At 45.0% G+C, this 14,346-nt stretch overlaps 1 protein-coding gene across 4 annotated transcripts in view; it reads right to left on the bottom strand.

The window, feature by feature from the left end:
• The window catches only part of RGL1 (ral guanine nucleotide dissociation stimulator like 1), a 266,263-nt gene that overhangs the window by 113,264 nt on the left and 138,653 nt on the right, over nt 1–14,346 (bottom strand). Inside the window, exons 1-2 of one of the 4 annotated variants that reach the window (XM_045452656.1) lie at nt 13,328–13,512; nt 12,221–12,331 (exon numbers count right to left, since the gene is read on the bottom strand). The exons of 1 other annotated variant lie outside the window; for it this stretch is intronic. In XM_045452656.1, the coding sequence (XP_045308612.1) occupies nt 12,221–12,331; nt 13,328–13,354 (138 nt within the window). In that variant the 5' untranslated portion in view covers nt 13,355–13,512. Of the gene's footprint in view, nt 1–12,220; nt 12,332–13,327; nt 13,513–14,346 lie in introns of those variants that run through there. 2 more of the 4 variants (XM_045452654.1, XM_045452657.1) reach the window with 2 other exon arrangements.

Below are 14,346 nucleotides of genomic sequence, written 5' to 3'. Positions count from 1 at the left end.
CAGATGAAAGAAAGGGTAATTATTCCAGAAAAGGGATCAGGAAGGCTGGAAGAGTAAAGACGATATTTGAGCTGGGACTTGAAAGGTAAGCGGGAGTTCATCAGTCAATCAGGGAACAGAAAAGCACTTCAGGCTGATGGTGGCATAAGCAATGACAGCAGGAAGTCAGAGCTGCACGTAAACGTGGCCGTCACTATTGATAATGAAATCTGTAACTTTGGATTCTCAAGTCAGAAGGCAGCTAGTTCTTTTCTTGAGACATAGCCACATAGGGAGCTAGAGGGACAGATGGAAGGAAACCTTTTAAACCTTCCTCAACCCTGTTGCTGTAACTCTCAGCAAAACAAGGAGTTCGGGTTAAGGTTTGGGGCTGAAATCAGAGCTGCTACCCGTCAGCACGTTTTGGTCCAGCCACCTGAAGTTGCACAAGCCTTTGTCCCTCAGGCAGACACTCATTTGTGGACTGTCAACATTGGATAGAAAATCATTTTTGTAAAGAATATCACAATCCTCTAACACTAATCAAAGAATGTTCATGAAGAAACATTTTAATCAACTTTAGCTCCTTAAGAAATATTTCTGTTTCTTAAGGAGCAAAATGGCAACAGGTCCCTCTAGGATGGCCACAGCAGCAAGTTGGATGAAAGCTGGTTCCTGGGGCTCAGCTGATCACAAAGTCACCGCTTTGCACATAGAGGAATGTTAAACATGTACCTTGAGTTAGGGCACAAGAGTCCCATCTCCTTTAGCAGGACAACAGAGTCAGCAGATGCAGAGAGGATTCAGTGTTTATCGGTAATGCTTAACATGAACAAGTTACTTGTTCAGCATCTTTGTGTAAGAGATTTAACTTTCATTTACAGCTCTGAGTACAAGGGTCAGTTAGCCCGTAAGTCATCTGGGAATATGTGCCAACAACAGGGAATGGATGCTGGGGTTCAAGTATCCTGAGAGAGGAGGAAAGGATCTTCAGATGCTCAGGGGGGTCCCTATATGAATAGAAGGAAGGTCAGGTTCATGGGCAAGCAGCCAGAGACCCTGTAGGCTATTTTTAATCCAGAAGAAGGACAGGAAGGGCAGGAACAACAACAAAAAAGGAACTCACACAGGAGAAATGGAAAGCAAGAAGGAAGCAACTGTAATAAGCAAATGGAAAGGCAGTGAGAAAAAAATATCTTAAAACTAAAATTGTATTCCTAACAGGGAAGCCAGGAACACTATAGGAAAAGGCTGAAAGAGAAGAGAAAACACAGAAAGCAACAATAGGACTACTCAAAGAAAGGATTTTAAATGCCTCCATCTTATGAGGGTCAGAGTGGGTCGGTTGGTAACATTCTTGCCTCTGGCATTAGGTCATGAGTTCAAGTCCCACATCAGTATTTGGCCTCAAATCAAGCTTTGATTTTCCAGCAGCTCTGGAGGGCTGGAAGCATTTTCCATTCCTTGGTGCATTAACTTTACCACCCTTTGCTGCACCAAATTAAAAGTACCAGAAAGAAAGGGAGAATCAAAACCAGGAGCCATTATCTAAAAAAATAAAAAAATTAATCATCTTGGAGAGAATAAGAATGAGAAAGAAGAAAGTTTTCATATGTAAAATATTCACTGCATTTATCTTAGACTCCTGTGAATACGGGTATTTTTTTTTCCCACATCCAATCTATAGAGAGAAGCCTTGTCTGCATTTTCAACGCACGTAGAATATACTAGTAGTAACAATGGTAGTGGCAGAGGAAATGCTACTCCTTGCCGAACACGAAGATATCATCAAAGTAACAGCAACTGGAAAGAAAAAAATATGGAGAAGATTCTCTCTGGGATGAGTAGAAAGGGAAGACTAAGGAACAGACCATACGTCCATCAAACACTTCGGCGGTGAGGAAAGAGAAAAAAAGAAATGACTTTAAGTTAAATGACGACAATAAGACCATCCTTATATTAGCATAGTAATTTACATATTAAAAAGTACTTTTATAGGGGCGCCTGGGTGGCTCAGTCTGTCAAGTGTCTGACTTTGGCTCAGGTCATGATCTCAGGGTTCATGAGTTCAAGCCCTACATCGGGCTGTCTGCTGTCAGCACAGAGCCCACTTCAGATCTTCTGTCCCCCTCTCTCCCTGCCCCTCCCCTGCTCTTTCACTCTCAAAAAAATGAGTAAACATTAAACAACACTTATTTTTTTAATATTTTTTAAAAAGCACTTTTATATACATTAACTCATATGATCCTCACAATATCCATAGGCAGAAGGGAAAGCATCTTCCCCACTTCACAGATGAGGAAACTGAAGATTTAAAAAAGACACGTGACCACCTTGGGAGCAATCTGGCTCATTCCTAGTTTGGGGGTCAAGTGACCACATCAGCTAATCAATGTGTGGCATTGACTTATTTGCACTTACCGAGCTTAGTCCAAACGGTGCGAGCACAGTTTGCTAACATCCTAAAATTATGCCCAACAAGAAACGATTAGCATAATGCTGACCAATGCAGAAAAGTGGTTTCCTACCCTCCTATTTTTTGGTCAGAAATATCAAATATAATTGTTAAGTACTAAAATATTTTTAAAGCATTAAAAGAAGCACACCAATCAATTAACTATATAGGAAAACTGAAGGAATTTTAAATGTGAAATATTGGAGCCTAAACAATAATCGTCCCTCATGGTACAAGCAGCCAGACAGAGAAAACACAATAGGTATTACTTTTAATAAGCAAGGATCACTAAATACTGCCATGGCCATTCCTCTCAGATGTGCAAAATGAGAGAGTGATGTCAGGAACATGCCTTGAAGCCTTGCTAATACTACTTCTTAAGCAATCTGGTTTATATACAACCCTAAGCTTCAGGGGACACAGAGAAGAAAGACTCCCGGGCTTCTACAAGTTTTCATGGCGGGGTTCTAAAGACGGCTCTGACGGTGGGGTCCTGAAGAGAGCCCCACACTCAGTGAATGAGTGCGTGTTGTATCCTAGGCGCCACGCCAAGCACCTTACATACAAAACTCCTTCACTAATCACAGTAACCCCATCAGGAAGGAAGGTAGTACTGGTGTCCTTCCAACAGGTAAGCAAGTCAGACTTAAAGAGGGTTGGTGACTTCATGGCTCAGGCCCACACAGCTCACATGTGGCAGGTATAAGTTCTGAATTCAGGTCTGCCTGGTTCCAGAGCACAGCTGCGTGCTCTCTCTCGTAGTTGAAGTATAGTTGACATACAATATTATGTTAGTTTCAGATGTACAGCAGTGATTTGACAATTATATACACTATGAAATACCATAATAAGCGTAGTTACCATCTGTCACCATACAAAGTTTTTACATTATCGACTAGGGGCCCTTCACCAGTGCTCTGGGACCTCCCTCAACCAGAGCTCCTGCTGAAAATATCTGCAGAAAGGAAGAGCAACCAGGAGGTGCCAGCTCCTGCCAAGGCTCCAACTGAGAAGAAAGAACCATGGGCGAATTCCCCATCCGGGCCTTGATGGCTCTGGGCCTTATTAAAACCTGGTTATGTCACGGGCGCCTGGGGGACTCAGTCGGTTAAGCATCTGACTTCAGTTCAGGTCATGATTTCATGGTTCGTGAGATGAGTCCCACACCAGGTGAGCTCGAGCGCTGCTTCGGGTAAAAAACATGAGCCCCACTTTGGTTGAGCCCTGCTTCTTTCTCTCTCCCCACCCCCTCCCCTTCATGGGATTCTCTCTCTCTGTTTCTGCCCCTCGCTCACTTGCGCCCTCTCACTCTGTCAAAACAAAACAAAACAAAACAAAACAAACTTGGCTAAGTCGTTTTTAAAATAGATATGCTCATTGTGTTGTGTCATTAGGGGGGGTCAACGTGTGGATACAAAACAGCAAATGTCTTCCGTGTGCTTCACAAACTAACCAAATGCTTCCGGTTTCCTGAATTTTCTATTTAGGAGTCTCAGCTCAACAAACAATTTCAAGTGCTGCAGTCTTAACTGGAAATGTCACGAGTACAAAAGCATTTTATTTTAAGCCAATATCTAATCCAGTTTCGATTATTTTTACTTAAACCCATTAAATGGTCTTTTGTTAGATAAAAATTGCCCACATATTCTAGCTTCATCACCAGCAGCGACAGAAGTTACTGGCATGACAAGGGTACATAACTAGGGAAGAGTGTGAACAGGAAGGTTCTAGAGAGCCTCCGCTGATATTACTGAGCAAAGACATCCTACTTCTAGCAGGAAAGTCTGGTTTTGGGTTTTCCAGTTTTCTTTAGAATTATGAAACTGGAAAGACTCGGCCTTAGCTTCACTTTTATAAAAGAGGAGAATGGATATTGAAATCAGCAGGAAACAGAATCAAGGAAAAAGCTGAATTGCTCAATTCTGTGGCAAAAGGATCAAACAGACAGAAAACGTCTGGGAAGGTTACGTGGGATAAGATTAACCGTGTGGAAACGAATTCCGATGAACGGACCACACGTGGGCACAAGCAATGAAATGCTAGAAAGCATAGGGTAAGGAGTCCATGAGGATGAAAATACATTGAGAACCACCGACAACACAGCATCCTAGTCCCTTAGAAGTCACGCCCTGCAGGGCGGAAGGGAGAAGATGGCTTTGAGGAACCCCAACCACAGGGACACAAGCCGCAGCCACATCGGTGGCAAGGCCCAGGTATTTCTACAATGTTAAGCCAAAAGGACCAGTGGTGAATGACGTGATTCTCTCTTCACAGGACTCACTGAGCCTCCTCCCAGGTGGCGTCTTTTATCTCATGCTGTAAGCTCGCCCTACCTTTTATTCCCTCCTTCCTCCGTTTTTACTCTTTTTTAAACCAAAGACGGTTCCTAAATGGTGCAAGTTAATCACAAAAATGACACAATTGAGGGAAAAACAAGCAAAGACATGACAAAGTCAGGCTTTGAATAATTATATAAAAAGAGGCCTTCCGAAGATGCAGGAGATCCTAAAAAATAAAATGTGAAAAGACATTTTAATTTAGGCCGTGTGTGTGTGTGTGTGTGTGTGTGTGTGTGTGTGTGAGAGAGAGAGAGAGAGGGGGAGAGAGAGAGGTTAAAATTGTGGTAGTGGTAAACTAGGAAAACATTAGATCTTAACCAATTGTTTTCTTTTACATGAGTGGAACTAGCAACCAGACTGAGCCTCCGAGAGCAGTGATGCCAGCAACTGGGACAAACCGTGTCAAAGAGGGGTTAAAGGCAGTGAACAGGGACAGGGAAAAGGCCAAGACATCCAACCATAAAATTTCTTGTGTCTCTAACATGACAATTATAAGTTTTAACTGCTGTTGTCTAAAATATAGCTCTATAATCACAGGCCTGTGGGTTCCATGTTTATTCTCTCTCTCTGTGGCCTACAGATTTAATTTGTTTAGTTTGTAGGGAAACAGAAGACTTACAGAGAGAGAGAGAGAGAGAGAGAGAGAGAGAAGAGAGAAACCACCCGCTCTTCAAAGTTCTCTGGAACCTGAGAACCAAGCTCGGCTTGCTGCCTTGTCCACAGTGAGCCTAACTGAGATTTCGTCTCTGGACAGGACATGGCAGGCACACCTGGGGCTAGTTAGGCTGCAGGGCCTTTCTGACAGGAAAGAAGGCATCTGCTAGCACATACACAGAGGAAGCCCGACTTGAAGTCTGCAGGACATTTCACCCAATGAGCAGAGGATGATGCAGACCCCAGAAAGCCCAGTTTTTGACAATCTCTCTGAAGCCAGGGTGCCTAAGAGCCATGCCTGCCAGGCCTCCCATCCCCCACTCCCGCCCTCCTCCTTCCTAGACTGTCCTCCCCTCACCCCACTCTGTGTCCTGCTGCCACCTTTCCATTCAGGTCCTCGTCCCTTTCCTCACTTCACCTCCAGTTTAGCCTCTTCCCTCTCCCACACCCCAGTCTGCTCCTTTCCAGAGCATTCACCCCTCAGCTGTCCGTCATCTTGCTAAAATATAGATCCGGCCCTGCCACTCTGCTTAAGGCCCTTCAACGACTATCCGGCATTCAGGGCTGAGGAAACTCCACAACGTAGCATTCCAGTCTCTCAGTGACGTGGCTGAGCCTTTCTCTCTGGCCTCCTTTCCTGTCACCTTCCCAGAACCAGGCGTCCGTCCTTCCCTCTTCCCCATGCTGAGCCTCACACAGTGGTCTCCCCTCCGGCCTCTGTGCTTTCCTCCACCCTGTGCTACCTGTCTCCAGCACCTACTCAGTTGTTAACTCTCCACTAAAGAGTCCTCTCTTCAATGCAGCCCTCCTGGAGTGCCCGCGCCCGACCTTCCACTTGATTTACATGATCCCCTCTGGGGTTCCCCTAACACACAGATCTTTTGCATGGCACTGATCATACTTACCTCAATCTATTGTAATCAGTTTAAGTTTCTGTCTTCCCTACTACCTCTAAGTTCTTTTAGAACAAGGCTGGATTCCCAAGACTTAACATGGTGTTTGACATAACATAGGTCTTTGATGAAAAAATGAATACTACTGAAGGCTAGTTTAGCTGACTCAAACACAGATGACAGAATCATACAAACAAGCATACAACAATAGCAGCAAGGAAGTTCATACTGAATGTGTTTACTAGCAGAGGACCCAGAAACTGCCAAAAACTCCAGACTCCAAATCAACTCTGGAGATAGCCACACCCATCAGCAACCCAAACTTGAGCTAGCCGAGCTTTTCCAATGGAATGAGGCAACATTTGGTATCTTCCCTCCATTTAACCAATACTTTCCTTGCTCTGTTTACAGAAAATTTTTTTTCCACATCATGAGATAGGATATCATGGTATCCCATAGTGTAACATGGTAGAAAGGTTAATGTCTTGCTATGGCATATTTTAACATAAAATGTGTAAGACAGTCACTATGAGATTCTAACTATTTAGAAGGGGGAGGTGTAAAACCAACAGATGCCATGGACAAAGGAAACTAAAGTAAGACAGGGCAGTGACAAATTTCAGCGAAGCACGGAAGGAGAAAAGCACAGTATTTGCCATATTGCTCTCCATTTCTTTCTAAATTTAAAACTTCAAGAAACTTTCTCTTTATAATTTCACATAAATAATAAAATACATTTACAATATTGACTTAACAGAATGTATACTTTAAGTATAAGGAGTCAATGTCCCTCTTATATTTATGCTGTTATGTATTTGCCGCAGGTAGACACATTATTTGGAACCAGCTGAGTGTCCCCTGAATTGGTGAACTGAACTGGATATTTTAATTACATGCTAAATATCTCTGACGCAGATCCCAAGAGATTTGCAAAGCAGTGAAAGGATCCAGCGTTACAGCGCTATCTCAGGCAACTGAAATGGACTGTATTTTCTTGGTTGGGGTAGGCTGCCATATTAGTGGATTGTTTTAGAAACATGTTCCCAGGGTCAAAATGAAAAAGAGAGTTGATTCACTTACAGATGGCTGCTAAATTTTGAAATTTACTTTCTAAAGCCTAAATTCAACATTCTGCTAGACAAAAATAATGCAACCCACGGGCCTGTTTTCCTAGATGGAAACATGGATGACCAACTGTAAACCAAGGGCTCCTCTACGGCTTATCTCCTTAAAATTCTAAAGTCCTGCCCCTGAGCTTCCCAACCACACACAGTTGTAACGTTTGCCAATGCTTTTTAACTTGTGCCTTGCCTTTCTTTCTTCACCATTCAGCAATGAGACAAGTACAATGGGGTCTACTCCTTTTAAAAGGCACTGGGGAATGGTCTAGTTAATTCACTACTGTGAGTTTTTTTCTTAAAATGAATAATCACTACCTTTGTTTGTGCCCTGCTTTGTTCCAGAAAGAATGTTAAGAGAGCTGTAATCATTACCTAATTGATTTTTCTCGCTCCCACACGCCCCTCCTCTTCTTTATAAGCTAACATCTTCGTGCTTATTGCATTTTAAATAAGGAGCAACCCATACATTCATATTTGTCAGGACAAAATTAGTCTCCCAAAAAGGGATGAAGCTTGATCCATTCATTCAACAAACATTTGTTGAGTTTCTGCCAACTAGATGGCCACGGTTCACACTTGGCCAACCTTTTTGTCCAGTGGGAGATACAAACAAGTAAACGGACCATTACAACAGAGTGAGGTGAATGCATGACAGAGAATTAGAGGATGCTCTGGAACATACAGAGGGAGTATCTCCTCCAGACGTGGGAGATCAGAGAAGCTGCCCATAAGTGAAGTTAGCTGAAAACTTGAGGAACTAATTGAAGGCAACATGGATAGCAATACCACCAAACCACCAGGTAGAGTCAAGCCAAACAGTGGATCCAAGTGAGAGATGACTTCTCGATTCAGATGTGACAAGTGCTTATCTTGCCACTGTGCCCATATTGGCCCACAGACTGGCCACAATTCATCCTAAACACTAGGTTCTATAACAGATTTCCGGTTCCCTTTTTTTCTAAATATATTCTGCTTTCTCCTGTCTTAATTTGTTATCTTAACCAGCCTCCCAGATACCAAGCATTTCAACTCAACCCAACAAGGGCCTATGTGGGAGGCACGGTGATAAATACAGGACATAAGGAAGGGAGGAACTGGGGCCCCACCACAAGGACCACATAACCACAGACGCATAAAACTGAGAAAAGTCATGTGACCACCCACTGACCATTCCACACCCCACAAACCTTGCTGAGGTGACCTACCACTACCAATCCTGTTTATGAAACAAATATCCCCACTTTGAATTTATCTTAGGTTTGATGCATTTTCTGTGCCCTCCATCTGTCATATTGCAAAGACAGCAGACTGCACTCCTGACGCCAAAGCCCCTTCCCTGACAGTTGGATCCTTATCCTCTGTCCATTTGAGTACTCGTCCTAAAATGGTACATTTCCTGCTTCCAGAGAATACTGATGTTCTCTCCAATCATTTCTACATATCACTGTCCATATAAAACCGCAATACTGAGACCAAAGAAAAATAACCAGTTTTGACCATTTGCTCTTCCAAAAATCACTGAACATTCTACAAGCTAACTGAATGGTTGGATGAAATGACTTTTTAATGTCCCTTCCAATCCTGAGGTTTTATGATTCTATGACATAATTGGAGCCACTTCTCCTTGAGGGCTCTAGCTAAGAAAAGTTATCCTCGGCTAAGAAGTTATTGTAAAGGGAAAATGGGGTCAGTATTTCAATAATATTTGGTTTTTCAAAGTTTTCCAACATAACTTCACTGTCAACAGGCAAAGCTGCAGCCACATGTAGAAGTAAACCCGGCCCGGGCCATATTCTGTTGTATATTTTACAACCAAAGGCAGAGGGTTTTACTTCAAAAGATCAACGAAACATAAAATTTAACACACAAACCAAAAAAGAATGTTCTGAATGTTTTGGATTGTATGATACTTCCCATCTGAGGGTGCGGAATTATTTTTGCTATCCTTTCCAAATTGAATCTTAATTGTGTTTTGCGATCTGAGTACTAGAAAATACAAACATTGTGCTCAGTCTTTTAGGCTTTTTGAATAATCTTTTTAGACATATAATGAGAGCTACGCCCACCCTCGTGTGCTACATAATCTCATACGTATCTTTGGTGCACCATACTTCATACATCCAAAATGGAGAATTTATCAATCAGATACATATCTTCCCAACAAGTATGTCAATTTGTGGTTCAAATTATCATTCAGGATGTAAAGAAGAGAAAGTCCCATCACTCAAGTCCTGCACCACAGGTAGTATCTAAGCAAAAAGCACACCATAAGCATAAGTACACCATAAGCATCTTTGGTCTTCTGAGCTGATGTTCTCTTCCACTATTATGGAAATGGCCTGAAAGTTCCAGGCAGCTCCTGACAGCAAGGGATTATTAACCAACTGGGTTCGAATCCAACCTCTACCACTTCCTAGCTATGTGACCCAAAAATCAATTTAACTTCTCTAGACATTAGTTTCCTTATGGGGGGGAGTGGGGGAAGATATCACAACACCACCTTCCTCATAAGATTATTGACATACTTCAGTAATACCCTCACCTCCATCTCTAGTTCACCCTAACACTGGTTGCTTTGGAGAATTTTGGAAGGGCTACTGGAATGTAGGAAAACAAATGTGGAGAAGCCACTCAGTCCTCAAAAGAAGGGTTTGCAATTACCATGGCTCAATTGGTTGAGTCGCATTTAATTAAGTCTGGAATTCCAAGGACAAAAACAGAGCTTCCCAACAGGACACCAAAGACAAGGAAACACGTGGGATCAGAGTTGGAAAGTTCCTAAGAACATGCTCTTGAGGTCTGGGAGGGTAGCCACAAATCACACTTTGTTGCAATGGAGGAGAAGGGACAGATTCTTCTATCCACTCTAAGAAATCTTTTCACATTGTCTCCCTCTCGATATTTCAGCTCTACTGCTAAATCCATGGTGAACCAACTCTGAACTCTGTATACATTTGAGCACACTGAGAGCGAGGAGAGAAGAGAGGCAGAGTCCAGCAACAGAAAGTGAGTGAGAATCACGACATAACTATGAACATCTCAGCGAACCATACCTTGTGTGTCTGGGGCCTATAGAGTTAACCCCTCCATTTTCCCCTGACTTATTCATTCGTTGCTGTTGTGTTTGGCTGAAAACTAAAACTGTCACCCAAGTAACATTGGTCTCCTTAGAAAGACAGGAACAACACAGCATCAGGAAACATAATGACCCTGTGAAAGGCAGCTGGTTTAGGACTTGTGAATCATTTTGAAATACCCAGACAAGCCACACCACATCAATACCACATGTAAATAAGATGCACACAACCCCCCAAAACAAAGTGAAGACTTGCCAGAACTCTGGTTCTGCTTTCCCTATCAGGTCTGCTGGGGAGGCACCGAGTGCTTTTGAAAATCATATTCCGAGTAAGGTGCCTGTTAGACAAGTGAAGACCTCTGGTCTTCAAACGGAAGACTCCTACCTTTCCAGGCCACACCCGCAGATGTGACTAACAGTTCACTGCCCTACTGGGAGGTACCTCGGTCCCAAGTACAGAGCAGGAAAGACCCGAGTTGAGGTAGCTGGGGACGCCCGAAGCAATGAACGCCCGTGTCAGCAGACTAGCGGACCGGAGCAGAGGAAATCATGGCCGCTGGCCATTCTGCCTTAAACTCAGGGAGTTTTAAGTTAACGTCTTGCCTCTGGTCTCGACGTGAGGCTCTGGGCATTTTGGTTTCCTGTCCTCCTTCACATCCCGCCTTTGCTGCTCAAACACTGAATTCTGTGAAACCCAAAGCCAGTAGAGATTGGATACAAGTGCCCAATCTTCATTGCTCTCAAGTCCATCCCCTATGAAGGCTGAGTGCAGCTGGCCTGAGGCCAGGTGAGACCACACTTCATCCCCTCTATCCAGCCTACCGTGATCTTCTTTCTCAAGGCTTTTTGTATCACCTCTCACTGCTGTCTCTTGAGGATTACTTCTATCTCCAGATCAAGAATTCCTTCGTTCTTCCACATGTTGGTATCTGCTGGAGTAGCGATCCTTGTCGCCAAGCTTTCCATTTCTCACGGGGATGTGCTGAAGGAGCCATTAGGTGACAATAGATAACTCACATGATCTCAACCAAGATTTTAGAACCTTGGTGGAAAAAAGTCTTGTTTATGGAAGCAGTGACTCTCCAAAGAGCCAGCACTCTGTGTACGCTACATATGAAGTCGTGGACACGAAGTGTGCATTTGTCTCCTCGAGGGCTGCAGAAAGGAGGTAACAGTGGGAAATCTGCCACCACCTCCCCCCAGTAGGCAGCAGGTCGGGAATGGTCTGTGCCCTGAGCATCCTGGATACGTGGTAGAGGTACAGGAGGAGAGGGCTCTCAGCATCAATAGGGAGAGGACAGGGAGAGAAAAAGGTGCCATATGGGCAAAACTGCTTATGGCTGTCTGCACAGAGTGCTGCTTTCTGGTCCTTGTTACTGCGTGTCACTTTCTGCCACTCCACCCCCACTCTCTTTGCCAAAAGCCTCAACATTTCTAAGAGGTTCTGAATTATTGACAAACCTAGGGAAGATGCTTTGGAAAACATTAAGTACAAAAACAGACCTGAACAGCTAGTGCAAACACTCGGTCATTGGCGGTTTCCTTTTGAAGGCCAAAAGAGAAGAAGACGACGAAGGAAAGAAAAAAGAAAAAAAAAAAAAAAAAAAAAAAAAAAAAAGCCTGCCTCTGCTAAATAATAATGATATTCACAGAACAAGAGACTTTGCAGCTCCAAAGTTCACAGCGTCTCCAGCTTTACTCACCCCTAGCCATCTTGCTCCTTTATTGGCAGCCTGTTGAATCTGGACTCTTTTGAGGGTGACATGGTAAACAGCTCCTTCCTCTACCTCTTCACCCCAGTCCTGAATCGAGCTCTGCCAGGGGACGGGATAAAGAGAAAGAAAAAGAGTATTTTTTTTTTCCTCTCTGCTAACCACAATCTATCCCAGCTGCTTTACTGCTTACACCAGCACTCAGGGCACAAGATGGGCTGTTCAAAATAAATATTACAATCAGAGCAATACAAGACACATTGCGATAGAAGGAATGCTGAAATTTTCTTGGACCCCAGCCCTTTCCTGTGGTATCAAGATCCCTGGACTTTTCCATGTAGTTATTTTTCCTACACTCACTCACACAACTTAGGGGGTTTTCTTAAGTCTTTTTTTTCCCCCTCCTTCTTTAAGACACTATGATTTAATCCTGATTAACACCTCCCCCCACTTAAGTGAAAAGAAAAATAATTCGTTGGTACAAAGTCTGTACTACTTTTATAAGTGGCTCAGTTACTTGAGCATACTACATTTTAAGCTCAGGCACAAACAAGTGTCTAAAACGCCAGGAGCCCTGACTCCCTTGGAAGTGAAACGCTCCCCGTGTCTTTTTCTCCTCTTGCTGTGCTGGGACCCAAAAAGTTAGCGGGGTTGGAGGTAAAAAGTGTTTATTTCCGGAAAAGAATCTGGCAAGTGCAGAAAAAGCAACACATCATCATGCAGCCGCAAGTAAAAGGCGTGCGCGACCCCCTGGACTTCCACGTCCCCCAGCTACAGCCCGAGTGGTGTTAAAGAGCCGCCGGGGCGCGGGAGCGCTCCCGGGTTCACCCCGACTAACAGTCCTCTGTCCTTAAAAGTTTCCCTTTCCCGACAAACATCTGCCCCACACACACCAGAGGCAACTGCCGACAAAGTAGGTGTCGTTGAAAAGAAGACACGCCGAGAGGAAAGCGTACAAAGCGGAGCGAGGCAGCCTCAGCTCCCAAGAAGGGGATCGGATGGCCCCGTCCGCTCCGAGAGAGTCCAAAACACACCCGGAGAAAGCGGCAGAAGATTCCCCACCAGAGAAGCCTCGGGAGAAGGCAGAGCTCTCTTTACCATTTTAGCTTGCCAAAGCAATTTCATTCTCAGTTTTCTCTTCGGTCCGCGGCCGCGGCATCCTGCGCCCCGCTCCGGGCCCAACGCGGTCTCGGCCGGCGCGCCCGCCGCGCCCCCAGCCCCACCGCCCGCGCGCCCGCCGCGCCCCGAGCGAGCACAGACCCGCGCGCTGCCCCCGCCGCCGCCGCCGGTGCGCGCGACTCGGGCCACAAAGGGAGCGCGGCGAGCGAGGGCGCCGCAGACTCCTCCCCGCGCCGCTCCGCCGCTCCGTGATGTCAGGCTTTCCTGTTTGTGCTCCGAGCACACTCTCCCTTTCTCAAATCCCATGCATAAAGTTAGCATGCAGTAGTTTCTCCGGCCCCGAAGGCGATCGGGACACAAGCCTTTCAAGGTGCTCAGGTTTCCTGGACGGTCACCAGGTGCCAAGAAAGCACCGTGCGCGGTGTGTGTGTGTGTGTGGGGGGGGGGGGGGGGGGTCCGAGTGTGTGTCCTCTTCCTTTGCTAAGAGATAAAGGGGGAGCGGGCAGAGCCAAAAGGATGGGAGGAGAGGGTCGGGAAAACTTTTGTTACCTACTGAATTTAGGTTAAATCAGAGCTGCCCCCAAAGAGAGGGGCAGTACTAGAAGCCAGGAAGTTTTTCATTAGGGCAAAAAAGAAACGGTCAGAGGATATTCCAAAACCCATGCCCAGGGGCCCTACCCGGTCGCGCATCAGCACGCTGCCAACAGGAAATTGCTCTGGACTTCTTTCTGCCACCCATTATGATAAGGCTCATCCACAGTAAGTGGCCATCGTGGGTGGGAAGGGGACAAAGCAGAACAGGGTTTTGCAGGGGCTGACAGCGCGGAAAGTGGGCCATCAGTGGCCCTGGAGGTTCTGTGAGTCTTTGTGAGACAACCATCAGTTGAGTTGTCCCTACTGTAGGGACACAGCGGGATAGTAACAGCAAGGACAGAGCCCTTCACGAGGAGACTGTTAGAGGGAGTTTTGTCATAACAGAAAGATCTACTACCAGGACA

The sequence above is a fragment of the Leopardus geoffroyi genome, chromosome C3, assembly GCF_018350155.1.
Source record: "Leopardus geoffroyi isolate Oge1 chromosome C3, O.geoffroyi_Oge1_pat1.0, whole genome shotgun sequence".
NCBI lineage: Eukaryota > Metazoa > Chordata > Mammalia > Carnivora > Felidae > Leopardus > Leopardus geoffroyi.
This window is presented reverse-complemented; position numbering and strand designations above follow the sequence as displayed.